This window comes from Stigmatopora argus, chromosome 1 (genome assembly GCF_051989625.1).
Source record: "Stigmatopora argus isolate UIUO_Sarg chromosome 1, RoL_Sarg_1.0, whole genome shotgun sequence".
NCBI classification, from domain to species: domain Eukaryota; kingdom Metazoa; phylum Chordata; class Actinopteri; order Syngnathiformes; family Syngnathidae; genus Stigmatopora; species Stigmatopora argus.
Window position 1 is genome coordinate 4,956,586 of NC_135387.1, and position 27,192 is coordinate 4,983,777.

The following is a 27,192-nucleotide window of genomic DNA, read 5'->3' on the forward strand; positions in this document are numbered from 1 at the left end:
AAATTTAAATGAATTTGGATTACGATGCAGACACACTCAAAAATAAGTTTAATCGAACCTAACACTAAACTTAATTCTAATTTTGTTTGACATTTTGATACCTTTCTTCTCCCGGGTTGGCTTTTTTTGCCCCGCCTCCACACTGACTTTCAGTCAATATCGAGGGTTGTTTGAGTTTTTATTCCCTTCAAAATATTCCCAAAATGATGCACACAAATGTCCTCACAATAGGATAACGCACGACCACTTGCCAACGAGAAGTAGTATATACGCCATTCGCACTGACTAACGGGAAAAAAAACACTGAAAAAATGCAACACCCCACCCAGTGCTCGCAGAGACATTACAAAGAGGGAGTTGCGACCAGAGACATTACACGAGGGAGTTGCGGGGAGAGAGACAGTGCCCATGATGTTCTTATGAGCGGCATCTCGCGTCCGCTGTCTGCTCGTATATCAAAATTTGTCTTGTATCTCAAGATAAATATTTGCCCGAAATTTTACACATATCTCGAATTGCTCGTATGTCGAGGTACCACTATATACTCAATCTTATCATCCCAAGGATCGCGGGGGTGCTGGAGCCTATTCCTGCTGACACCCTGAATTGGCGGCCAGCCGATCACAGGGCACAAAGAGACGAACAACCTTTCACACTCACACTCATACCAAGGGGCAATTTAGAGTGTCCAATCAGCCTACAGTGCATGTCATGTGAATGTAGGGGGAAAACGGGGTACCCAGAGAAAACCCATAGGCCCTATGTGTAGGCCCCACATACATACTCACACACACACACTTTTTTATATTTACAGTTTATATATATATATATATATATATATATATATATATATATATATATATATATATATATATATATATATATATATATATATATATATATATATAGTGTTAAATATCTAATCACTTACCCTCATTTGTAGTAGTGTGGTTCAATTCTATTCTTAATCTCAACAAAAGTTTGCAACATATTTTCTCGTTTTATTTTGACATGTAGACCGCAATGACCTTCAACAATTATTCAGACGTGTTCAGCAATGTGGATTTTGAAAAAAAACAAATCCAAAGCCAGGACTGCCGTTTGCGGTATTAACCAAGAAAATCTCGAATATCGGCGCCTGACATGAAGAGCAGCCCGTACACTACATTTTGGTTTGAGTTTGCAGCATTTTCAATGTCCACAGTTTCGTACCGGAAGTGTATATCCACTTCGAATATGCACACCCGGGCAAAATGCAAGTAAAAATGTCCATACCGGAAAGACAGTGACTGTGAGGCCATACCTGGGAGGCATAATTGAGGGCGAATTACTTGAACAAAAACTGTGCAATTTAGCGCAAATTCGACCTGCAAAGCAACGCCATGACTGACAACCGTCGTGGAGATTACGAAAGTAATTTGTAAGATAAATATGTTCACACGTACACTCAGCATTGTAGCTAATACAAAGCCAGGCTATATTAGCATTGTAAAGTAAATCATATTGTAAATAATGTGTGCATATCTGTCTTTTTGATGTCGCTGAGCATGACGCTATAATGCTATTGTATTATTACAGTTATTATATATATATACACACGTGTGTACGTGTATACATACATATGTACACAAACACACACACACACACACACATATATATATATATATATATATATATATATATATATATATATATATATATATATATATATATATATATATATGTATATATATATATGTATATATATATATCAGTGGCGGGCGGTGCATTTTCTGGTAGCGCCTTCAACGTATCAATCCAACCCTCAAAAACTATTTTATGGCTATAAAACCTCTACTGCAGCTACAGCTGCAACACATAAAAAAAAATCAATAAATTAATGCACAAAAATGGGGTAAAATCCACTTCCTAGCAGCATTTCATGATTAATTACAAATACTGGAGCTTTTCAGACATTAAAACCAGGCCAGGGGGTGATTTTCCCGGGAAAAGACAGCGATGAACGTCAATGCCGTACGGGCAAACATTGCCCAAAAATGGAGTAAAATCCAGCCGAAAACAGCATTTATTGATTAAATACAAATACTGGAGCTTTTTAGACATCAGAACAGGGCCCGGAGTATCATTTCCCCGGTAAAAAGACAGCGATGAACGTCGATACGTCCATACGTGAAATGACAAAAAATGCACTAAAATACTAAAATTAGGTAAAATCCACTTCCTAGCATCATTTATTGATTGAATACAAATACTGGAGCTTTTGAGACATTACAACGAGGCCAGGGGGGTGATTTTTCCCGGGAAAAGACAGCGATGGACGTCAATGGTGAAACGCCAAAAATTAAACTGGGGTAAAATCCACTTCCTTGCAGCATTTTGTTATTAAATACAAACACTGGAGCTTAAATACAAACACTGGAGCTTTTCAGATATCAGAACTTGGCCCACAATTGAAATATTATTTAGGAATATGGCCATATTTTACTCACCAAAAATCCTTTTTACACAATATCCATCCTCCTTTCTTTCTTCCTTCTTTCCTATCGCCATCGAAGCTAATGATGAAAGTCGAGCCTGTCCTGTCATATTTCTGGCATAGTCCGTTTTGAAAATGGCTTTAAATCAAAACAACAATATACTATTTGCTTGTGGAGCTAAGTTAGCACACTGAAAGTGCCGCACACACCATATTCCCGGCTGTAACAGGCTTGCTAGCTTCGGAGTTGACCGCCCTTTCTTAATGATGTCCATTTTTTTCTGGAAAAGTCCGTCTGGAAAATAGCTTTGTGAGAGAAATCTGCAACAGAATTCATTTGTTTTTGCCACTGTCGGCCATGTGGGTGGAGTTTGCGATCTCTGGCTGCTTCGGCCCGCCTACTAGCCAATCATAGTTTGTGAAAGCAATGACATGTCCCAGCCAGCAAAATGCTAACGCCTATGAAAAATCATTGTTGGGTTGCCAACTCGAAATCTGATTGGTTAAAAGCAACAGTCTAGTTTAATGCAGCAGAGCCCGCAAGAACTGATTGTGAAGGCTTTGAGGCAGATCTGATCTGGCAACAAATAATGGCTGAAATGTGATTGGTTAAATGCTTCAATATGAAAACACACATCTGGAAGCAGTGCAGCCAGGGGGAAAAGCAATGAAAGGAAGCTAACAGACCATTTGGAATAATAAGTATTGATGGACAAAATATAATATGATTCAGATATATATATATATATATGTATGTCCCCAACCACCTCCGTCAGATTAATAAATATTAATGTTTTCAATCTTACACTCCTACCTGAAATGAGAAAATTTGTTATAATAATAATGAATAATTGCTATTATGCTTGTTATGCTTAGACTTTATTATTATGCTAGTTTCTTTTGTTGTTGTTTTGTTTTGTCGTAGTAGACGTTGGCCAGTGTCAGCGAAACATGATTATTCAATGCCAGCCATTCCAGTTGCAATGGATTTGATGTTCGTCGTTGTCGTTGTAAAGCAATGAGTTTATCTGATGGTTGAAAAACATTCTTAATGTTTCATTGAATTCCCAGGAGTAATTAAAAACAATTATAAACAAAACATTGCTATTTTTTTACTGCATTTGTGCTTGGTTTTCTAGGGAGGTTTTGAACATTATTGAAAATGTGATCCTGGAAATAGTGACTTGTCTGTCGAAGAATGAAGCACCAACTCTAGTGCTGCCAAATAGATCCACCTGGGACAATGTCAGGTGACCTCATTTCAATGGATTGCCCTCCTGCACCTGGCACGCACAACAAACTGTGTATTCCATGTAAAAGGACTGAACATGAAAAGATAACGATGTTGTGTTGAGGAATCAATATTTACCTCGTGTTTTTTCCCTAGGCCATTGGGCCACACAAGATGTAAGAGGAAAAAGCTGCTTCGTCAGAATTTACACAAAAACAATTAAAGCGTTAGCAGCAAGAAAATTTACTTTGGACCGCAGCGCCTGAGGCTAAAATAACTTCTTGCCTCTTAAAAGATGACTGAGTAATTTAAAAAAACAGAGAGCCTAATTCATCTAAACTGATGAGAAATGCACACTGAATGTCTGTGTATTTTTGGGAGTGGGTGTTTTTGGACATAATTATATTCTTGATAACTTAAATTCTCTCTGTTTCTCTCCTCTATTAAGTTTTGACAGCGCCATCGGACTTCAGATGAGTTCAACAAATGTTGTCAAGACAATCAGAAGTGACTGCCCAAAAAGTGCCCAATACTTTTGTAAGACGACTTACTTATCAAATTCATTCATATATTTTTTCCAATACTGAACTCTCTTCTGTTTGAAGCCCAAATTGTCAAGATCCTCTCTGTCATTTATACACTTGTGCAGAGCAACTCATATGCCACAAAAAGGTCATCATTTCAATATAATTTTATAATAGGCCCCAGGTCCTCAAAACAACTTCTGATTTTGATTTCTCTCGATTTCCCTCCAAAGAGACATCTATTACAATTACCCACAGCTGTTTGGCTCACAAAAAACAGTTGATCAAATAGTAGATGATGTGTCGTGCATGCTAAAGATGCCCCGAAGAGCGCTACATGTGGTAAGTGCATACTTGTCCATACTGAAGGAAATAGACCGATCTCATTACACCTGTTATAATGGTGCCAATTTACCTCAAATTTATCTTGTAACAATGGTAAGGGAAAAATACTGAACAATTTGTACATTATGTCATGCCTGACTCAGGAAAACTGTTTTTATTCCACAGATTATTTAACTCACTTTTTTCAGGGACATAAATTCATATTTTTGCACCATATATTTTTCTTAAGTAAAAAAAAAGTTGCCTCATCTATTTTTTTATTGCTTGGTCCTATACTGAAATAATAATGTATTGTACGTGTACTTGCATTGATATCTTGAGTTCTAAAAGTTTTAATTCTCACGTCAACAGTTGGCATCGTCAAAAGGTTTAATTTCAGGTGATCTTTGTTACATGGAGGAGGATGGTACAAGGATCAACTGCAATTCCAGTTCCGCTGTACGTATATTTTGACTCTATTGTTCACGTGAATCATTTCCCATTATTCATTATTGTGATGCAGAAGCATGAAATACATCCAAAATTGAATCATCTTAGATTGAAATTAGTATTTTCAATCCATATTGTGACAATGCTATGTGCACGCCTAAAAAAAGCAAGGTTGCTGTATTGCAAGCCAGTACATAAACAAATCATAACTATGGTTATAAAAGACAAAAGTATATTTTTTTCTCGTATGACACATTAATTTTCCATGCTAAAGTTACGTGTTTCTGTTTTAGGCTGTTGCCGTTTCATCAAATATTGAAGGCATCCAAAGTATCCTTTGAGTTTGTTCTCTTCCTGTTTGTATTTGACTATGTGGGAGTTGTTCTAATTTACTCCAGGGTCTGTTTTGCCTTAGCCATGTACAGATATTGTATCTTCTGCTAGGTTCATCCTAATAGTTGAGAAGGATGCTACATTTCAGCGACTTCTTCAAGATGGCTTATGCACCCGTCTTTCTCCATGTATCATGATCACAGTGTGTCAACGTTTGTTTTTATGTTCAACCTCACCTAAATAATAACCTCATCTTAAAATGGCATGAAAGCACAGGTGTTCTTTTTTTCCCGAGACACGTGTTGTTTTTTTCTTCTTCTTTTTTTTTAAGGGTAAAGGCTTTCCAGATGTGAACAGCAGGTTGATGGTGAGAAAGCTCTGGGATGTGCTGGAAATCCCAGTATTCACTCTGGTAGATGCTGACCCACATGGTACATCTGCTTGAGTACAACCCAATTTTAAATCTCATACTACTAAACCACGAAACAGTTTGTGACTTGTTAGCTGCCTTGGGGACTCTTTTCTGACTAAGAGTCGACTTGGTGTAATCCTGACCATATGTATTTAATGCTTTACGTTGCTCTTAGCTCTGCTTCAATCTTTCAGGGTAATTGATCTGGTATGTTGCTTACCATGGCATGTTGTCTCTGATTTTCCCAGGCATTGAGATCATGTGCATATACAAGTATGGATCAATGGTGAGTCTCATTTCTCTAAATACAGTGCCATTCTGGCTCAGTCCTATGGCCTCTTTACCCACTTTGTTTCATTTTGCACATATCAATGACACGCAGTGTGCTACTAAGGGGAATATAATGCAGGATGCTTAAGGGGTGCAAAACAAAACAAAAATGGTATTTAGTTTGGCTGAATGTGTTCACCAAATTATCCAGATAATCCAATAATCCAGACTGACATGCTTACTCTCCAAATCCAACATTGCACGAGTATGGATAGAAAAATAGCTAAAAATTTCACCACAAAGCCAACAAGGCGTTGTTCCTTTATTGAACTTGTGAAAGTATACAAGCCATAAAACAAAAATAATAATAATAAAACGTCACGCCAGATGCACATTTATTTTTTTTGCTCTAAATACCAACCTGTTTTCAGGTGTGGTCATGTGACATTGAGTATATAGCAGATTAATTCTTTTCTTCTATGTAAACCAATTATGTTTCTCACAACAAGTACAAGACATAAATATCAATGTGAAAACTTTTATTTCTATAAACCTCGTCATTTACATTTTCCAAAAAATTACTTGAGCAACAGTCCTACACGTGACCAGACGTTTCGTCGACGGACACTTCGTCCCCGGACGTTTTGTCGAACGGACGCTTCGTCGCCAGACAGTTCGCCTAACCTTAACCACTATTAAAGAAGACAAAGGAAATTCATATATTCTTTATTAAAGAAAATAAAACAGCAAAAAAAACGCTCGACAGCACAAACACTAACATTTGGGCTTGTGCGTACTAAATGGGCTCGTCTCTAAATACACTACGCACGAAACGGGGTTCCACGTTGAGCGCTCCATTTTTAAAATAAAAGGCAATAAATAAAATTATTTTATTAAACATTTTATTAAAAAGAAGACAAAGGAAATTCACATATTCTTCGTCGTCTTTCTTCTTTTTTTTGCTTGGTATTCCCATAGGTATGGTGTATACAGACTAGATTTCCGATACGTGTTGTGAGGCAACGGAGCTAGACGTCGTTGCTTGTCGGCCATCTTAAGAACAGGCCCATTCGCTCCTATTAATAGATTCAATAGAATTTGCTCTTTGAAAGGACAATAGATTGCTTGATTTAAAATCAAACGTGTGCGTCTATATCAAAGTCAGAGATGCAGTATTTTTGGCATACTTCATAACAAATATCAGCATCCAGTCAGAATCGTAGCCACATCAATTCGCGATTAAAAACCAGACAGTTAATAGTAATTTAGTTGAGTCACTCAGTGCCCCCCGAGGAACCGAATTTCCTTTGTCTTCTTTTCAACAAAAAATTTAATAAAATAATTTTATTTATTGCCTTTTATTTTAAAAATGGAGCGCTCAACGTAGGAACCCTGTTTCGTGCGTAGTGTGTTTAGAGACGAGCCCATTTAGTACGCACACGCCCAAATGTTAATGTGTTTGTGTTGTTGAGCGATTTTTTACTGTTTTATTTCCTTTAAAAAAGAATATGTGAATTTCCTTATTCTTCTTTAATAGTGGTTAAGGTTAGTGGTTAAGGTTAGGCGAACTGTCTGGCGACGAAGTGTCCGGCGACGAATTGTCCGTCGACGAAGTGTCCGGTCGACGAACTGTCCGGCGACGAAGCGTCCGTTCGACGAAACGTCCGGGGACGAAGTGTCCGTCGACAAAGTGTCCGTCGACGAAATGTCCGGGTACCGTCCTACAAAACAACAGTCTCATCACGAGTGAGCTATTGTAGACTCCACTATGATGGTGACATCAATCAACTGCAAGCTTCCAAATTTTGTTGATGTATTTAAAAGACCAATCGTCCACACTATAAATTTTAAATTGATAAGCGCATAGACTGAGGGAATACAGAATGAAGTAACATGTTTCAACTGTTAATCCCATGTATGGATACATTTGTTCCTGTTTTTAATAGGCCATGTCATTTGAGGCCCAAAACCTGACTATCCCCAGTGTCATGTGGTTAGGCCTCCTCCCCTCAGACCTCGAGAGGTATGGACTCATGTCACTTCTCATGCCAAGTTTTCGCTACTATCTCATTTTATTTATGTGTATATATATATATATATATATACATATATATATAGATATATATACATATATATATATATATATATATTGTGTGTGTAGATGCATTTCCTTATCCATTATTTTATTTTGAAAATATTGTCGCGTATGCATTGATTCCCACTTTAGAACATCACTACCCTCTGCTGAGCTCTCATTTCATCGCTCTCATTCTATCTCATATAATGACAATAAAAGCATTCAATTCAATTCAATTGGCTGTCTCACAACAACCACTATCCCAATTTCAAGATTTTCTCTTACCTGTCCACCTCGACTAAATGCTCCCCTTATTAATGATTGCAATTCCTCTTATTAACCGTGCAAATGCAACGCAGCACATATTTTCACACACACAAACACACAAGGCACAGGCAAAAGTCTAAAATGTAGTACCAAGTGGACGGCTTTCGGCCCTGGTAGAACGGGCTCTTTTCGCCATCTGATGGACAAACACGGGTATTACGGCTCCCATAAAAACGGCCGCGGAGGGAACTATTTCAGCGGTGCATGGCACATTTTCATATGCTTTATTTATTTTAAGACATTAATAAATAATTTCCTTAGAATTTTCTCTCATTTTCCTGTCCTCACATCTTTCATACAAAATTGGGACACTTTTAGTTGGTAGTTTGTTGAGGACTGTGGAACGAATTAGAGAATTTCGCATATAAAGTACGCCTCTACTTACGAAATGTTCAACTTGCGAAAAAAGTTATGGAACCAATTAATTTCGTAAGTAGAGGTATATATGTATGTGTGTGCGTGTGTGTGGTTTCGCCCAGTTAGTGGGGATTTTGTTGAAATACCGTTCATTTGACGTAATCTGTCTTCAGTTTGTCACCTTTGAAGAAAGATTGTCGACACTTGTTAAATAGCCATCATATTTTCTTATCAACCTTTCAAAACAAGCTATGGGTAAAACAACTTATTTTATAGGCTGCAGGTTCCCAGGAATGCTCTGATCCCCCTCACCAAGGCTGATGAAAACAAACTCAAGAGCCTGCTTAAAAGGCCCTATGTATTGGAGCAACCAGAGTGGCTTAAAGAGGTGAGAAAGAAAAAGACAAAATAGTTATTTCTTTGGCAAACATATACCAGATACCCTGTGACCAACCTGTAAAATAAAGCCATGCATGAGTTGAAAAAAATCTATTCAATCTGAGAAAACCTACTTTGAACTAAATGTAAAAGTAAATGTATTCTTTTTTTCTTTTCATGCTTATCTATTTTAAGTGAACTCCACTATATTAGGTCAGTGGTTACCTTCGATTGGGATAGACAAAACAGCAAAACAGGTCTACTTTAAAAGAAATGATAATAAAATAAATGTTTTTACATTTGCTCTGTACATTACCGCATATATCACCTAAACTAAGGAAATATATAGATCATTAACCTTCCATGCGTTGTAATTGCGTTAATATTATTCAGCACATTTATCGTTGCTGTACTATGCACTTTTATTTTATTTTATTTTTGTTACCCGTGTGACTGAAGTACAAAGACTTTGATCCAAGCCTGTTTTCTTTTATCATAGATGGAGTTAATGCAGAAGAGTAAATTCAAAGCAGAAATACAGTCACTGGCAGCTATTGGTCCAGATTTTCTCACCAGCGTCTACCTGCCCAACAAGCTACGCTATGGGGGCTGGCTATGAGTAAAATTCTGCCACCTAGGGAAATGCAATACTTAGAGACGAAAAATGGATTTGGAAAACCCTCATGTGTACCCGATCTGTTTGACCTTTACTGATAAAGTATAAATTGTTAATTTTACATGCACTGACGCATTACTTGAATCCAAAAACAAAACCACTACTTTGGCGCGAAGAGAGACTGTGTTAACATCAAACGTAATCTTACAGATAGTTATCATTTACAAACTATATTTTTAAAAGCTTAACCCACATTTCTTTCATAATTCATTGAAAGTACAGGAACCCATGTCCCTTTGTTTTCAAATTTTATCATTTCATCAAATAAAGCGTATTCTGTTTCATCCTGTACATTTACCTATATAGTACGACTAATATGGTTTCCCTTGACTACATCCACAAAGTCCACTCTTTACTGGTTGGTTCTCTAAAAAGTCTATCTACAGACCATTTTATCTGCTTTTATAATATGTATGTATAATTATGAGGTTGTGTTTTTAATAACACGTTGCAGCTGTAATAGGTAAGTCCTTGAGAAGCCCTTCCCCTTACTGCTTCTCATGGCCAGCTGACTGCTTCTCTGTAAATGTTGGTTGCAACATCCTCTTTGGTCACGCCAGTCTTGGAAAAGAGAGGAGCTGGTCATGTTTTGCAAGGCTTTTTTTCATCTCTAACTTGAAAGTGGACTGGGATGTTCTCAGGTAATACATGGCGTGGGACAAAAGGAATTAAGCCACAGAGTACCTAACTGTCCTAATGTTATTCTTTCACAGCGGGAAGAAAAAGGGGATTTATACTATTATAAAGAATATACTTTATGCAAGGGTGGCCCGCCGGCTGAGTGGTTAGCGTGCCGGTCTCACAGTGGTGGACCTGGGTTCAAATCCAGGTCAGTCCACCTGTGTGGTGTTTGCATGTACACCCCCGGGCCTCCGTGGGTTTTCTCCGGGTACTCCGATTTCCTCCCACATTTCAAAGACATGCATGGTAGGCTGATTGCCCCTAGGTATGAGTGTGAGCGTGAATGGTTGTTTGCCTCCTTGAGCCTTGTAATTGGCTGGCCACCAATTCAGGGGCCCCCCCGCCTCTGGGATAGGCTCCAGCACCGCCCTCCTAGCGATAAAGCGGTTCCAAAAAATGAGATGAGATGAAACATTAAATATTCCTATTATCTTTTAATATTTCCTTTATCATTAAAAAGTAAGAATAATATACATAACAAATTAATTATTCTATTTTTTGTACGTTTATCTTTTTCTAAAAAAACAAACATTGCTTTTGTATCTTTTAATCATTTGTTTTTCATTTTAAAAAGACACTTTAGCAAATAGATATTAGTTTTAGTTACATTACAAATACAATTTTAAAATAGGAAATTTTCTGTTTCGTCGATTTTGATAGATTTGTAAAAATGCTATTTTATTTCATTACAACAAAAATGTAAATAGTAAATTATCTTCCTTAAAAATATTTATAATTATTTAAAGGGGAAAAAAGTAAATACAGTAATCCCTTGAATATCGCAGTTAATGTAGACCAGATAATTGAAAAATCGCAAAGTAGGGTCACCCCTATTATAACTATATACTACCTTTTTTTCAGTGCTGAGTCCTAGTAGCAAGAGTGGCTTCCGCTTACGAGTTTTAGCGAGGATTTTCACATTTTTATTAACTTTAAAAAAAAAAGTTAAATAATTAATAGCAGAAAAAAATTACAAATAGGTGAAGTAGCGAAAATTGAGGGAAGACTATTCTCTCTATATCTCTAAGCTTCATTTTGAATTTGTGTATGAAACATGAAGTGGAGTTCCGTTGCATTCAACTCAGACTACCAAAGTATACATCAGGAAGTATTTCTTAGCAAAAATTCAACGTTGACGAATAAAGCACCTTTGGGGGAGCAAAACATGCTGCACGATATCGCTTACATGCCCATTCATAAACGCATTTTAGGCATTATATTTTTCACCACACGGGGGCGAACTGTGCCATGACATCAACGCCTCTCTGCCGATGACTCATACTCATGCATGCAGAATTCTGTGCAGCAAAGATGCCTCCTCCCTCACACGAAGAGAATTATCATACGGTCACGTTTTAGAAGCGCATTATGTAACCAAACTGCTGGTGGGACAGTCAGGTGACCGAGCTATTGGGCTATTGCCTTGCCCTCAGCCCCTGTGAATCTTTAATTCACTATAGACTATACGTTTAATGACTAGTTGCAATTCGCCACGTTGCATATCCTATCCCCCACAGGAAGAAAAACAAACCGACTTTCTACCGCGCTCTATTTCGCCATATTTAGCTGCAATGAAAGACACTTGCATGTTTGTAGCGAAAAGCCTTTATAACACTAACGGGACGAGAGTTCAAATGGAACAGCGATTGTGTAGGCGAGCATGCAGAGCCGCAGGCACGGTGTAACTTGAGCACATGGTGCTTAGGTGATGGAGGCAGGTGCATGCGCGGTGGTGGTCGGATGTGAAAACAAATGTGCTTGTCTCTGGGGCGGTGTACAGTGATTACATTGTGTGCGTGTGTGCACGTTTTCCTGTATTCCTCATTCTGTGATAATCCAGATGCTGTGCGCATCTGATCCCCCCACCCACCCCCACTCACGTGTGGGACCAGAGGAGCTTTCATGCTTGCATTTCCTCTGCACGCATCTAAGCGCCTCCTGCCATTTGCTTTCATTCCTCCTAATTTTACCAAGTCAAAGTCTCCATGCATTATTAAACTACGTCCACATTAGGATGGATAAATGCTTACACGTAGGATTATGTAGAGAGTACCCCCTGTCATCCACACTAAACTATTGTTTAATAACCCCTCATCATATATAGTACATGATAATAAAAAAGTAAATCCCCATTTTAAAATATCAATTCATTCATTCATTTTCTTTGAACCGCTTTATCCTCACAAGGGTCGCGGGGGGTGCTGGAGCCTATCCCAGCTGACTCCAGGTCAGAGGCGGCGAGACCCTGACTCGCTGGCCAGCCAATCGCAGGGCACGAGGAGATGGACAACCATGCACACTCACACCCACACGTAGGGGCAATTTTGAGTGTCCAATCAGCCTACCATGCCGTTTTTTTGGAATGTGGGAGGAAACCGGTGTACCCGGAGGAAATCCACGCAGGCCCGGGGAAATATGCAAACTGCACACAGGTGAACTGACCTGGATTTGAAACCAGGACCCCAGAGTTGCGAGGCGGACGTGCTAAACTCTCGTGCCATTGTTCCATTTTTTTTGGGTATCATCAATGATGTATGGGATTTGAATCTGTTTTCTCTTCAGGTTAATACTTTTTTTGTTTAAAACTTAAAAGCCCTGCAAAATGGATGGATGTATTACCCTACATGACAATATGGCAATAAAAGCATTCAATTCAATTCAATACAGCAGTGCTTCGCAATTACAAATTTTCTGGTGCGCAAAAATGAAGAATTATATGTTTCCAAGATACAAAAACACTCTAAGTTAAAAAGTGAAATCAAACATCCCCTGAAACGTGAATACACTTTATCCTTTTTATTTTTCATTGGCTGGCTATTTCTCACCACCCCGTTAGCCTCCCATCTCTAAAAGGAAGCTCCATCTCCATGATGCCGGAGTTAACGTGCTATAGCTGGACACTTCATCAGGCACAACTATATGTACTTTGCAACATGCTGCTCATGCCAAAACTGGGCACGCTCTTGGAGGGTAAGACATGCAGCATATGTTTGTCGAGTTTTTGAAAAAAATTACAGTTCAGCGAAGAAGACAAAAATAAATAATTTGTATACATCATCTACATACAAATAAGTTTATGTTTAAATAGGTTATGTATATATATATATATATATATATATATATATATATATATATATATATATATATATATATATATATATATATAGTGATAAATATATCACTATAAATATGTGTGTGTGTTAATTCTGATTTTTTTAATTTAGTTATCAACTGACAAAATAAAACCAGATTAGGTCAGTAAATTTTGACCCGGTACGGTGGTCCGGGGGTCGTGTGGGGGAGGTATTAAGTTGTGGCGCTTCCGAAGAGCAGCGTCCCATTAATGTCGTGATTTGTTCTCTATTGCCTTTCGTCTGGAGTGTTAAATGAAGACGCAATATTTGTCCTGTGTGTACATGTATATTGACAGAGACAATCTTAAAAATGTTTACAAGTAGGGTGAAGAAATGAGAATACTAGTAGTTTTATTGGCAAACTTGCTTGTCCTGCGACTTTAAATCAGGCAAACTCCTCCCTCCGGAGTTCCTCTGCTGTCACGCATTGGAATGACAAAACCCGAACGCGTTACGATGCAGAGGAACTGAAGTTGTCAAATATAGTTTGGGCTCTCAAAAAACACAAACTTGCGTTTCCAAGTCGATACTGCTCATCAACGCGGATTGGCCTCGCCGTCGACACATTATTAGAAGAGCCATTATTCTCCCCGCTTGATGGGAAGAGTGAAGCGGAAAAAGGACAAACCCACTCGGCTCGAGCTTCAGCCACATGCCGAATGCTCGTCGGAAGGCTCCTTTATATTTGGCTAACATGTAGCGAGTCGCCGCGGGAAATGTGAGCATGTAGAAAGAAAGGCACCGCCGCGACCCCAGCTCGAGACCAAGCTCGACATGTCTAATGTGAAGCCGAGTAAGACCGTGGAATGGCTGCAAGTGGAGTTGGAATTGGGGGCCACTTCTGTGCTCCTCCTAGACTGCCGCGCACACGAGCTCTACGAGTCTTCTCACATCGAGGGAGCCATCAGCGTGGTCATCCCGGCTCTGATGCTGCGCAGGTTCAAGAAAGGAAACATTCCCATACGGACCATCATTCCCAACCTCGAGGGCAAAGAGAATTTCACGCGCCGATGTCAAACGGACACGGTGGTCCTGTACGACGAGAGCACCGTCAGCTGGCCGGACAGTGGAACCCCGTCGTCCGTTTTGGGTTTGCTTCTTCAAAAACTGTGGGAGGATGGCTGTAAAGCCTACTACCTGGAAGGTATGTGCCCCCAATAAGTTAGTTGGAGTGTCAGCTAACAAGTCGCTTATTCTGGCTGGTTAGGTAGCCTGTAAAAGGGAAGCACAAAGTTGACTAGTTTAAAAAAAAAAAAAGCAATTTCGAGTCCAACTAGTGGTCGTACTATTATTAACGCGAAGGCAAACCGAACCCCAATTGTTTGACAACTTTTTAAAATGTGAATACTACTAGTAATATTTATCTGAGGTCTCCTCGAAATAGTTTGTAATCTCCAAAAAATTGCAGTATACCTCACTGAGATGCTCAATTAAAATTCCAAAATGGCTACGCAGTGTTTGGCTGTGCTGGAGCAGGCATGCATTTCATGAATAGTCTGTTAGGGGAACCGGATCTACTTAATGTACTACGCCACTTCACTATAATCGTTTGCCACTAGAAAAACCTTTTGAAGGTTTTTAACAGCATTTTGTAACACGAGAAGCATTTTTTTTGTTGCTCTTCTACAGGTGGGTTTGTCAAATTCCACACAGACTACCCAGAACACTGCGAGACGCTCCTCGACAGCTCCTGTCCTAGCTCTTCTCCTCCGCTCTCCTTTCTTGGATTTGGAAATTTACGGCTAAGCTCAGACTGTTCGGATGGGGAATCTGACCGAGAACCCATCAGTGCCACAGACTTGGACGAGAGCCCACTCCTCAGCAATCAGCCCTCCTTCCCTGTCCAGATCTTACCTTACCTTTACCTGGGCTGTGCCAAAGACTCAACTAACCTAGATGTTCTGGGCCAACACAACATCAAGTACATCCTGAACGTCACACCCAATCTCCCCAACATGTTTGAACATGACGGACGTTTCAGGTATAAACAGATCCCTATCTCGGACCACTGGAGTCAAAATCTCTCCCAGTTCTTCCCAGAGGCCATATCATTTATTGGTGAGCATATTCACATTTTAAAGAAAGCTATCTGTTTCATTTTCGTCTACTAATGTTTTGTCTATGACTAATGTACTGAAATATTGTCAGGAAATGCTTTAATTTAGGTAGAGATGCTCCCTTCTTATTGCAAGGATATTGTTAGCAACTACAAAATGGCAATCATAAAGTTTGAAATTTAGTTTTAATATTTCTCTGGCGCTGCCGATTAAGTTTTGGAGCTATCCGGAATTTTCAGACTGTTAGTGGCACCTGAGTATAATTTGCTCCAGGCAAACAATACACAATAAAATGTTTGGCAGTGGCTCCTTAGCTGTATATGTTTACATATACCAAAAAGAATGGGGGCGTTAATGTGTCGTGAACCCTAGTTCCAGACCAACGTTCATGATACAAAGAAGATGGAATGAGTATCAGCTAATCATTTAGCACTGCTAAATGATGAATAAATCAAACTCAAACTAAATTAGAAGTGAGGGCAATAGAGCGGCGGCGCACACAGTGGATGAAAGTGAAAGGACTATAACAGGACTATAACACAGCCAAAATGTGCGATTATGAGATGGCAGGACAACACCAAGCCTACCCACTAAAAGATCCAAGTGAACACTCCCTGTAGTGTACTTTATCTGTACGTATGAATGCACGTCAGGCAACCTGAGAGCAAACGCAATGGACTGAACCTCAGCAGTGCAAGTAATGTTCAAGACATCAGTCCACATGACACTTAATTGTCTCTCTAACGTAAATACAGCTCGTCCCGGAAAAGGTTATTGATTGGCTAACATCGGGAAAGATGTCAAGAGAAGCCAATAAGAAAAATTCTGACATTTGAGGACAGCCTGTAATTCTTTTTTACTTGATATAAAAGAGTTACCCCATTTTAGTTAAATGTTCTGAAAACATTACAAAAAGCTAAATATTGTTAACTATGCTTAACCTCCTAAGATCCAAACTCTTTCAAGGCGTGCATTTTTATTTTCTCTTTGATATATAGGCTATAATTAGGTATCAAATTATCTTTTGACATGATGTAGTTTCTGAGAAAAATGATGTCCACATCATAAGTTGACGCAAGCAAGGCTCTTTTAGTAAAAAAAATAACATTTACTCTTGACAACCAAAAATGTGATGTCCACACGTGTGGACGCCGGGTCATAGGAGGTTAAAATAGGTCAAGTTCATCCAACTTTTTAAAATTTCATTTGAAATGGCCACATGAGGTAAATTTAGTTTCTCTTTGTAAGGCTGAAAATAGTTTCCTTGCCAATTGTGATGTCTTTAGTTGATCAGTATTGTTATTTTATTTATTTATTGTTATTTTATTTATTTATTGTTATTTTATTTATTTCACACCAGTTTTGAAGGCAAATTTATAAAAATAAAGGTGCCTGTTTAAATTTCAGCAGGTTTTATTATTCATTACTTTTCATAGTGTTTGGAGGGAGTTGTCATCTCTTTTTTAAATTATCATATTTTATTCTTTTTTAAGTAAGATCATGCAGTTACTTTTATAATTGAATAATGACTAAATTCATTTATTCACAGAATTTTGGAGTTTAAAATTTGAAAGACAAAAGAGTCGATAGTTATTGTACTGATTATCGATAGCGACTAATATTTTTTTAATTTTTTGACAAACAAAGAATCATGGATTAGGACCTAACCTCACCTAACCGTTAGGTGATCATAAATGAGACTGAAGGTTGCAATGGTACAAAAAGATTTTTCCAGGTTTAAAGTCCAAAATTGACAGGAAATCTTTTAATTACACAAGGTCATAGTTTATTGGGACAATAAAGATAAAAATATACAGAGAAAAGGGGAAAAAAGCTAAAAGCTAAAGATAGAATACTACAAGGAACCCAATCGTACATACAGTTATATATAAACAATCAAAATTGAACTATTACATGATAAACATGGAAGTTATGATATTAAAGCCAAGATATGAGAAATGACAAACATTTAAACAAGAATAAAGTTAAATTAATTAAATCATTAAAAATGTTTTACAATTTAAAGTAAATAAATTAAAATTGTAATCAAAAGAAAGATTAAATGCAAACATATTGAACTTAAAAGTTAAATACAACTGAACTATACTTTGGCATTCACATAGGATAACACTGAGAGTCACTGGTTTATATTAACTGGGGACAATGGTGAATGTTCCAAAACAAAATCCCCCTTTCCGTTAAAGCTAATGTTTCATGTAATAGAAATGAAAACCACAAGTTAACCTGTGATGTCATTAGCAATTACACCTTATTTTTGGAGTGAGGAAATTTCAGGCATGTTAAACAACTTGTTGCATTTATGTTTAGTGATAATTGCTCTTATATTAGAAAGTGGTGTATAATAATCTTAAGTGGTGGTTTACTCTCTGCTGACGTGAAATCTGCCAACTATTATTTAACATTTCAAACAAAAAAATTAAAGTGCTAATGTGAAGGAGAAAATGTTCTTTGTTAGCTGCTTTCAGTTTGACTAGCAGTCTAACATTGCCTGCGCCCAAAACCACAGCTTGTTTGACAGTTTCACAAGAGGTTCAGGGGTAGAACCAGGAAGGAAGTGGCACTTCCACTCTCGGTGCTGTGTCTGATTGCTGGGTCACAAGTTAGTCTGGAACCAAGCGGATATGTTTTTTTCATGGCCTACGAATTCCCAGAATAAGCCCCAAGTGTTTTCTGTCTTCTCTAGAGGGTTATAATGGTGTCATTGTCCCGCCAAGCAGATTGTTTTTCCTGTACTTCAGTCACATTGACAAATGAACGTATTCCTTCAAAGTCTAAAGACAGCTCTAAAAATTTCTAACCAAGGCTTTCTTTTCCTCTCCCAGATGAAGCTCGATCCAAGCAGTGCAGCATTCTGGTTCACTGTCTAGCCGGCATCAGCCGCTCTGTGACCGTCACCGTGGCTTACTTGATGCAAAGACTCAACCTGTCGCTCAATGATGCCTATGACTTTGTCAAAAGAAAGAAGTCAAATATATCCCCAAACTTTAATTTCATGGGTCAGCTGTTGGACTTTGAGCGGACACTGGGGTTGCACAGTCCCTGTGACAACCGCTCCACCAGCGAAGAGCAGCTCTTCTTCACTACACCAACCAATCATAACGTCTTTCAGCTGGACACACTGAACTCTACATAAGGCTCTTATGAAGATAGGTGGTGATTGGGTTAGCTTGTCAGCCATATTTTTGTCTATGCCTGATGCCTTATATTGTCACACAAGGAGCTCATGTACCGTATAGCAGTACATGTTCAAATGTTTCTGTTGTAATCGCTCTTTGACTGTTAACTGTTTTTTACCAGCTTTCAACCACACAATGACTTCTGCTTCAATGGTCTTAATAGTCTTCAAATCAGAATGTTTCAAAACTGTGGGAAATTAAGCTACTACATACATCTGGCCTTGAATTTCTTTCCAAGTTCTTAATTGTGGCAGCTCTTCAGCTGTTGTGCAATTGGAACAAACCACCACAGAAGATAGTGGATTGTATCAGAATGTTTTCGCTCGTTTAAAAAAAAGGAAGTAAATCTATATGGCTCATTTTCTGAACTGCTTATCCAAACAAGGGTTGCGGGGGGTGATGGAGTCTATCCCATCTGATTTCGGGCACCAGGTGGAGCATTAAATCCATGTAATAACAACGCTATTCATTCTTGTAGTTGCATGACTCTGCTCCAACATACAGTTATCACAGTCTTTTTTCTTATTTATTAAAAATATATTTTCAGGGCGGCCCGCCGGATGAGTGGTTAGCACGTCGGCCTCACAGCTCTGGGATCCTGGGTTCAAATCCAGGATTTCTCCATCTGTGTGGATTTTGCATGTTCTCCTCGGGCCTGCATGGATTTTCTCTGGGTACTTCCCTCCCACATTCCAAACACATGCATGGTAGCCTGATTGCACACTCTAAATTGCCCCTAGGTATGAGTGTGAGCGTGAATGGTTGTTTGTCTCTTTGTACCCTGCGATTGGCTGACCACCAATTCAGGGTGTCCCCCACCTCTAGCTCGAAGTCAGCAGGTATAAGCTCCAGAATTCCCCGTGACCCTAGTGAGGACAAAGTGGTTCAGAAAATGAGATGAGATAGTTTCAGTCACAAATTTGACCCCAGGAAGCTGCACCAAGAATTGCCTCTTATCACAACATTCAGCAAGACTACTGTGACATGATTACTTTCACTAAACATAAAAGACAGATGTGCACCTTGTTTTGTAGTCATGACAGTATTCAGTCCAGAGCGCCTCCTTTTGCGGTGCAGTGATGTTTAAGGGAACTGCAATGGTGTAGAATTAGCCACCTCTTTGCCTCTTGGCTCACTGAGCTAACGTGGGAGACATACACGAGAATGTGTCCAAGTTTAGACTAGTGTTGTTCTTACCTCACTGAAAAAAATGTCAGGGATTTTGTAGACATCTCTATCATGTCATTGTCTCTCCAAGTGCATCCAAGGGCTTTTTTTTACTTGCTTAGTTTGTAAAGAAGTACATAAGTTGTTAATGGGGGACCTTTTCTAAAAAATCATGAAGGATCAAACTGTTACCTTATTTTGAACCTTATATATATATAAAAAAATATATATATAGTCAATGTTTAACTAAATTGTCCAAAGTATTCTGTACAAGTTTATATAACAAATGTATTGTATATTTTTACTTCAATATGCTCTTACGTCTTTGTGTTTGTTGTTCTTGCAAGTCAGCAATTAAACTTTGATTCGCTGTTTGTATCACATATCAGATTATCGCATTTATCCCGTGGGCATTATCTGAAGTTGAACTATTTTTAAATAGTTTTTAGTCTGAATAGAAAATGTTTCCTTTCTAATTTAAATCCTGGTAAAACTGTTTTTTTTACAAACTCCAAATTTTATAGAAATTTACTAGGGGAAATGAAGTTTCCTTAAAGGTCCTGTAAAGTCAAATTAAAATAAATATATTGTTGGATTTGGCATATGTAAAGACTGTTGGTAACAATCCTGACAAATTTAAATGAATTAAAAAAATGAGGTCATGTAATAAGGTTTTCAAAAAGGATAAAAACGGCCGGGTCAGGATTCTCTAGGCGTGTCCGTGTCGACTGTCAATCACTCCTGGCCCTTGCTGGTGTTGATGCAAACGCATTTGGCACATTTCCTCTGTCAACACAATCGTGCATGTTTGAACATCTGAGCCAGAATACAATACTGATGGAGAAGGCCGTGTGTCATACTCCTTTTGTGTATTTTTTAATGACGTCTTTGTTATCTCCTAATTTTTTGGTAGATTAAATAACGTTTCCATGTTGTTAAGGAAATTGTGGGATCCAGGAAATGTGTGAATTAAAGGCATCGTTTTGTGGTATTGATCATTCCTAAAATGAAAAATCGACTGACTTACAGTGGATGGAGTGAGCCCGATAGAAGTGACAACAATCGCCTTGTTTTAAATGCGTCTAAAATAAAAACGGCAATAACAGAACATAATAGTTTCTGCCTATAACGCAGAGATGCAGAACTTGTTCTCGCCTTTTGCCATTTTTTTCAGCACATATTTTCAAACATGTCATGTATTAAGAAGCAAATCATCAAAATAACCGTACATCATCTTTAAAACAGTATTTCCATTGTTCCCTCTAGTCAAACCAACAGTTTATCTAAAAGCGTTTTAAATTGTTTTTTATAAGTCACTTCATGTGACTAATGTATGCAAGTTATGGGCTTCTTTCTCATCTCAATGACAAGTTATGCAGACAAAGGAATGTAGTATGACCACGTTTATTTTCTAACCACTCCCTTCATCAGATTTAATGGCTAATGTTATATTAATTCATTCCTGCTTCGAGACTTGTATGCTTTGTGAGTATTCTAGCAAGTTTTGATACCACCCTTTAACTTTTGCGGTGTATGAAGGGCCATGCCGGGCAACAAATCACTGTTTTAATATAACCACACAAGATCCAAGTTACCAAATGCCCCAAAACATAAATACATTTCCTGTATCATTCATTCATTTTCCGAACCACTCTGTCACCGATTTCCTGTAAATTGTCCTGGTAGCGTTGCGTTCTGATTGACAATCTCCCGCTGGCCTCCCCTTAGCTGCATCATAAAACCAAAATGTTTGACATAAGCTAGTGCTTGCCTGTCTTCTGTACAGGCATCGTGCCTTCAGTTCTCACTTCCTAATACTACAGTGGTACCTCTACTTATGAATGCTTCTACATACAAAACTTTCAGGTTATTGAACCCTTTGACATGCAAATTACTGTTCCAGTATAGAGAAATAGGTCGAAGTTACGAAATTCCCCAAAGTCTAAATATATTTCCGGTATCTGTTATTTTATTTCGAAATTGTAAGTGTAGTGCTTGACAATCTCCTTACACTCCACTTCGCTGTCTAACAACTATCTTGACCGCCGTTCATTGTCATGTCGTTCTAAAAGAGTTTTTCTTTTCTCTTTTAGTTTTATAGCATGGTAAACACAACTCTGTTCTTTATTTAACCTCCTAAGACCCAGCAAGGCATGCATTTTTATTTTCTCTTTGATATTTAGGCTAATACGGACCTGATGAATGTAAAAACTAAGAATTATCTTTTTACATGATGTAGTTTCTGAGAAAATTGATGTCCACATCATAAGTGGACGCTAGGCCCTTGTAGTCCAAAATTTAACATTGTAGTCTTGTGGCAAACCAAAAATGTGATGTCCACACGTTGACGCCACATCCTAGGAGTTTAATATTATTGGTGCAAATGAAATGAAGAAGCAGGCCATGTTATCCAACCAAGACATACATTGCAAGGCAATATGGCGGTAACCCACCTACCATCGCTATCATATTGAAGCAGAAGGAAGCATTAAAAGTGACGACTCTTTAGCAAGGCCTCACTGTACTGAATGACTAGATAGAGAGACTGATAGGGCTTTAAAGTTCTATTTAATGCAGTGGTCCCCAACCACCGGTCCATGAGGCACCTGGTGCTGGTCCGTCAGAGTTTTCAATCTCGCCCTCCTACTTGAAATGAGAAAAGTTGTTATAATAATAAATAATTGCTATTATGCTTGGGACTAGTTTTTTTGCCGTTGTGGATTTCATTCATGCACCTACCCCACCCTCACACAATTTGTCTTGAGTTGTCGCGGGAAAATCGAAAGAGCTTTACCGGTCCACGGTGAGAAAAGGGTTGGGGACCGCAGATTTAAGGGATTAGCGTTGTCTCTCATCCTTGTTCCTGCAACGCCACATGCTTGTTTTCTGTTCTGGAGGGGTTGGAAGACAGACAGACACAAAAGACAGACTGAAATTTCAAGGTGTGTTCTCACAAATCAGCTGGGCTTTATTACAAGGAGCACACACTTCGATATCTGACTCCAGTTCTTATATCCTTTCCAGCAGGCAACAGTGGGCGTTAATTTGAATATTAGTAGGCGTGTTTCAGTTTAGAAAAAAAGTGGTTGAGGGGTTTCCTATGGCCAGCTAGTGTTTGCAATTAAATCGCCCCCCAATCCTCCCACTCAGGGGCCAGAGAACAACTGCAAACTTTGAAATGTCTATTGAAACTTGCAGAACAAAGCATCTGTTTTGAATGCCAACATAAGAACCACGTGGGGAAGTAAGACATACGTGTGACTCCATACGTTATTTGAGTGACAATACTACAAACAAGACACTTGATCAGTATGAGTGAAGGCAAAAGAGCCATTGGCTGGTGAGTGTATACATTTGAGTACATAACAAATGCTAAGTTGTTTTGAATTCATAATTTGAAGTTGTTTAGACGGTCGCCTGATGGGAAAAAATATCAAAAAACCTGCCTGTTAGCGTAGGCCGTAGGGGTTCACTTGCCTGACTTCGGTGCGGGCAGGCGCAGGCTCGATTCTTGCTGGTGGCGATATAATTATGAGTGCGAATTGTCATCTGACTCACCTTTGTGCACTATGGGTGACTGCCGACCAGCCTAGGGTATTGTCTGCCTTTTGCCCAAAGTCAACTGGGACAAAGTACAGGTCAGGATTTGGACCCTGAAGTTTTCTCTACTTTTTAATTGTTCATTCTGAGGTAAGAATGACCAACCATCATAATACCTGAACCGAAACCTATGATCAACAGGCATTTTTCCCCTTAATGTTATGCATGATCAACACTCACTGTTGTGGAAACAAATGTGCGTGGGTCTGGTGGGATTTAAGATGGGTGTGAAGCCCCATTTTTTATGCATTTATGTAATATAGAAGCCAGTCAGAGTGGGTTCACATCTGCTGTGGTTGTAAGAGAATGCCTAGCATACTGCATATCTGGCAGTTTGCTCACAGCTGCTCCCTAATGGATTGCACAATACTTGAAATAAAAATCTGTTTGTTCAAATTCATGAATGGAAAAAGTTCATTTGTGACAAGTTAAAAGGAATGGAAGTAAGGTCGTTTGGCAAAAATATAAAAAATATTCAAAAACTGCCTTTCTCTGTGGACACCTTCGTTTGTGGAGTGGGTTTTCAGAGTACTGCAGAATAATCCTAATCTAGGTACATGTCTGATGTCATGCCCCAGAGGAAGGATGACATTTTTGTCATGATTTTTCCAACAGCCCACTTCATCGATTCAGCCACATGTAACAGATTAACAGGATCGTGTCCATGTTTGTGATTAGTTTTGTTGGCACCTGACATGCCCTAAATGGAGTTCCATGAATACCAGTGGCAACATTTATGACAGGAATAGCTGTAGTTGCCAGTCGCAACAAAGATAGAAGTTCCAGGAGGTCAGCCAAAAGGCTGTGGTTTTTATCCCCATGTATTTGTTTACAAAGATGTTTTAGATCTTTATTCTTACCAATGTGTGTGATAGATTAGAGCCAGGGGTGGGCAAACTATTCCACAAAGGGCTGCATTGGGTGTTGGTTTTCATTCCAACCCATAAAGAGGACACCTTTTCACCAATCTGGTGTCCTACAAGTGCAATTAGTGGATTGCAGTCAGGTGATTCTTGTTTTCTGCAGAAATATCATTTGTCTGTGCTGGATCGGTTGGAACATAAACCTGCACCCACAGCGGCCCTTGAGGATCGGTTTTCCCACTCCTGGATTAGATGTATCCCAAATCAGACTCTCCTCGGCCCCAAGGGGACACATTTGGAGACTGAACAAGCCTCAATGATGTGTATGATTTTGTCACAATACTGTAAGATTAAGTCTCATCTCATCTCATTTTCTGAACTGCTTTATCCTCACTAGGGTTGCGGGGGGTGCTGGAGCCTATCCCAGCTGACTTCAGGCCAGAGGCGGGAGACACCCTGAATCGGTGGCCAGCCGGTCGCAGGGCACAAGGAGACGGACAACCATTCACTCTCACACTCATACCTAGGGGAAATTTAGAGTGTCCAATCAGCCTACCATGCACGTCTTTGGAATGTGGGAGGAAACCAGAGTACCTGGAGAAAACCCGCGCATGCCCGAGGAGAACATGCAAACTTCACACAGGTGGACCGACCTAGATTTGAACCCAGTTCCCCCACTATCAGGCCGATGCGCTAACCACTCATGTCGCCGGGCCGCCTGTAAGATTAAGTGTGAGCCTATTTGTAGACACTTGCGTGTGTCACCGCATTGCATCAAGACATCAACAAACCCCAGTGAAATGTTGTTGGATGGTAATGTTCAGTGTCACTTTTGTCCAAGAGAATACGGGTCATGTGTGAAGCAAAGCCACATGGAATCCTAGCGGTGGAGTGATCTGCCCATCTGTTACTAGCAGAAGTTCCATTCAGGGCCAATTCCGCCACCGCTTTCCAGCAGACTGAGCTCACGGAATAAATTTGTGTGCATGCACTTGAGTCAGTGGCCAAGTGAATGAAAGGGAAACATTGGTGTTGCCAAGCATGGTATGGGATGATCCTACGCGACACAAAGGTCATCTGTTTCTCATGTGTTCTTAGCTTGTGATCAACATAGGAAACAGTGCGGGGAAGTACCATGCCATCTGCTTTATTGGTGCCTTTACACAGGGCTGCATGCATGCTGCTTCCTGTACAGAGGGAATAAATGAGCACAGAAAGTTCAAGTAGGACTAGGTTTAATGACAGTTTTGTGAATTTCGAGGAATTTATTTTTTTAATTTCTGAGATGTTATTCTGAAAATAAGACAATGAGTGAAATTTTACGTTTCAGGTAACATTTGAATCTACGTGCCCTGTAATTGGCTGGCAACCAGTTGTGTCCCCTGCCGGTCTTCCTTATTGTCTGGGATAGGCTCTGGTGCCCCCCACAACCCTTGAAAATTAATGAATTTGGACATACGTCCAAAAATGATCTGCCTGGTGTATTTCTTTCATCATATATCACACTATTACCCTTTGGTAAGACATAAAAATAGATGTAGTAAACCCTCCAGTGGTACGATAAAGCTAAACAATCATCGTCATTCATTAGTATGAATGAATAGTTATCGTGGAATTCGCAAATTCTGTGTCTTTCAGGCTCGCCGTTGTGTGGGTAATTATGTCCAGCCAGTTTAGACACAGTACTTCAGTGTTCTCAGCACCAGAAGTGGGAAGGCGTGTCACCATACAATATTCTGTCTGTTCAAACTGGATTCACGGGCCTTCACAGGCAAACTCTCTTTGTGTAATCTTCCACTTCCTTGTCGCGTATTTAGGTCAACGAAAACAACTTCTCAACTCAAGCGGGAACTTAACCATTCATTCATTAATTTATTCATTCATTTTCTGCAGCCTATTCCAGCTGACTTTGGGCACTAGTCAGGGGACACCCTGATTCGGTGGCCAGCCGAAAAGGAGACGAACAACCATTCACACTCACACTCATACCTAGGGGCAATTTAGAGTGTCCAATCAGCACACCATGAATGTTTCTGGAATGTGGGAGGAAACCGGAGTACCCGCAGAAATTCCACACAGGTTAACGTGCAAATTCCATACCGGTGGACCGACCCGGATTCGAACCGAGGACCCAGAACTGTGAGGCTGGCACGCTAACCATTCATCCGGCGGAACGTAACAAACTTTTGATATATAAAGTAGAAATTCAGTGCTTCAAAAGAGCAATATTTTGGCAAGAATTAGCACTGCATTTGTTTATTTATTACAGAAACTTATAAATAAACAATCATGTAGTCATTTGTCAACATTCAACATATTCAAAAAGTGTGTGATTTGAGAAGCCAGAAAGACAGGAACCTTCAATTGAAGCCTTCCTGCGTGGGTGGCGCAGAATGGTCTGAGTGGTTCACACCCTCCTCACTCTACTGAGGATTTTGTGACCCTATTATAGTGCTATAAATCATACAATGCTGGGAAGAGGTTATGAAAGCATCACATTGTTGGCACAGTTCAGTGACACAATTTTAGCCCAATTCCATGGTGTGTGAATGCGTGATCTGTATAAAAACCTTTACCAGAGGTGCTTCAGTATGTAAATGTTTGTGTGTGACTGAACCTGAGCCACTAATCACGCAACCCGTTTAGATAAAGATGAAT

General features: G+C 39.2%; 3 protein-coding genes across 9 annotated transcripts in view; 2 read left to right on the forward strand and 1 right to left on the reverse strand.

Annotated features, from left to right (window-relative positions):
• Positions 1-1,363, reverse strand: part of bmp7b (bone morphogenetic protein 7b) — a 42,910-nt gene extending 41,547 nt beyond the window's left edge. Inside the window, exon 1 of one of the 4 annotated variants that reach the window (XM_077621268.1) lies at positions 1,304-1,363. The gene's annotated coding sequence lies outside the window, so the exon portion shown is untranslated. Of the gene's footprint in view, positions 1-931; positions 1,233-1,275 lie in introns of those variants that run through there. The other 3 variants (XM_077621191.1, XM_077621116.1, XM_077621343.1) reach the window with 3 other exon arrangements.
• spo11 (SPO11 initiator of meiotic double stranded breaks) lies at positions 1,072-10,119 on the forward strand. 4 transcript variants are annotated; one of them, XM_077621454.1, is made up of 13 exons: positions 1,073-1,420; positions 3,616-3,726; positions 4,156-4,244; positions 4,313-4,379; positions 4,465-4,573; positions 4,928-5,014; positions 5,299-5,335; positions 5,431-5,540; positions 5,670-5,769; positions 5,999-6,036; positions 7,967-8,043; positions 9,058-9,169; positions 9,659-10,119. In XM_077621454.1, the coding sequence occupies exons 1-13, from the start codon at positions 1,383-1,385 to the stop codon at positions 9,776-9,778; spliced, it is 1,095 nt and encodes a 364-aa protein (XP_077477580.1). In that variant the 5' UTR covers positions 1,073-1,382; the 3' UTR covers positions 9,779-10,119. The 4 variants fall into 4 exon arrangements, with proteins under 4 accessions (XP_077477657.1, XP_077477810.1, XP_077477580.1 ...); XM_077621611.1 differs by having other exon boundaries at positions 1,073-1,413; XM_077621531.1 differs by lacking the exon at positions 3,616-3,726 and having other exon boundaries at positions 1,072-1,420.
• Positions 10,120-14,057: 3,938 nt separating this feature from the next.
• Positions 14,058-20,454, forward strand: LOC144083402 (dual specificity protein phosphatase 7-like). The gene is made up of 3 exons (XM_077611233.1): positions 14,058-14,794; positions 15,280-15,708; positions 18,551-20,454. Exons 1-3 carry the CDS (start codon positions 14,425-14,427, stop codon positions 18,859-18,861), a joined length of 1,110 nt encoding a protein of 369 aa, XP_077467359.1. The 5' UTR covers positions 14,058-14,424; the 3' UTR covers positions 18,862-20,454.
• Positions 20,455-27,192: the final 6,738 nt, after the last annotated feature.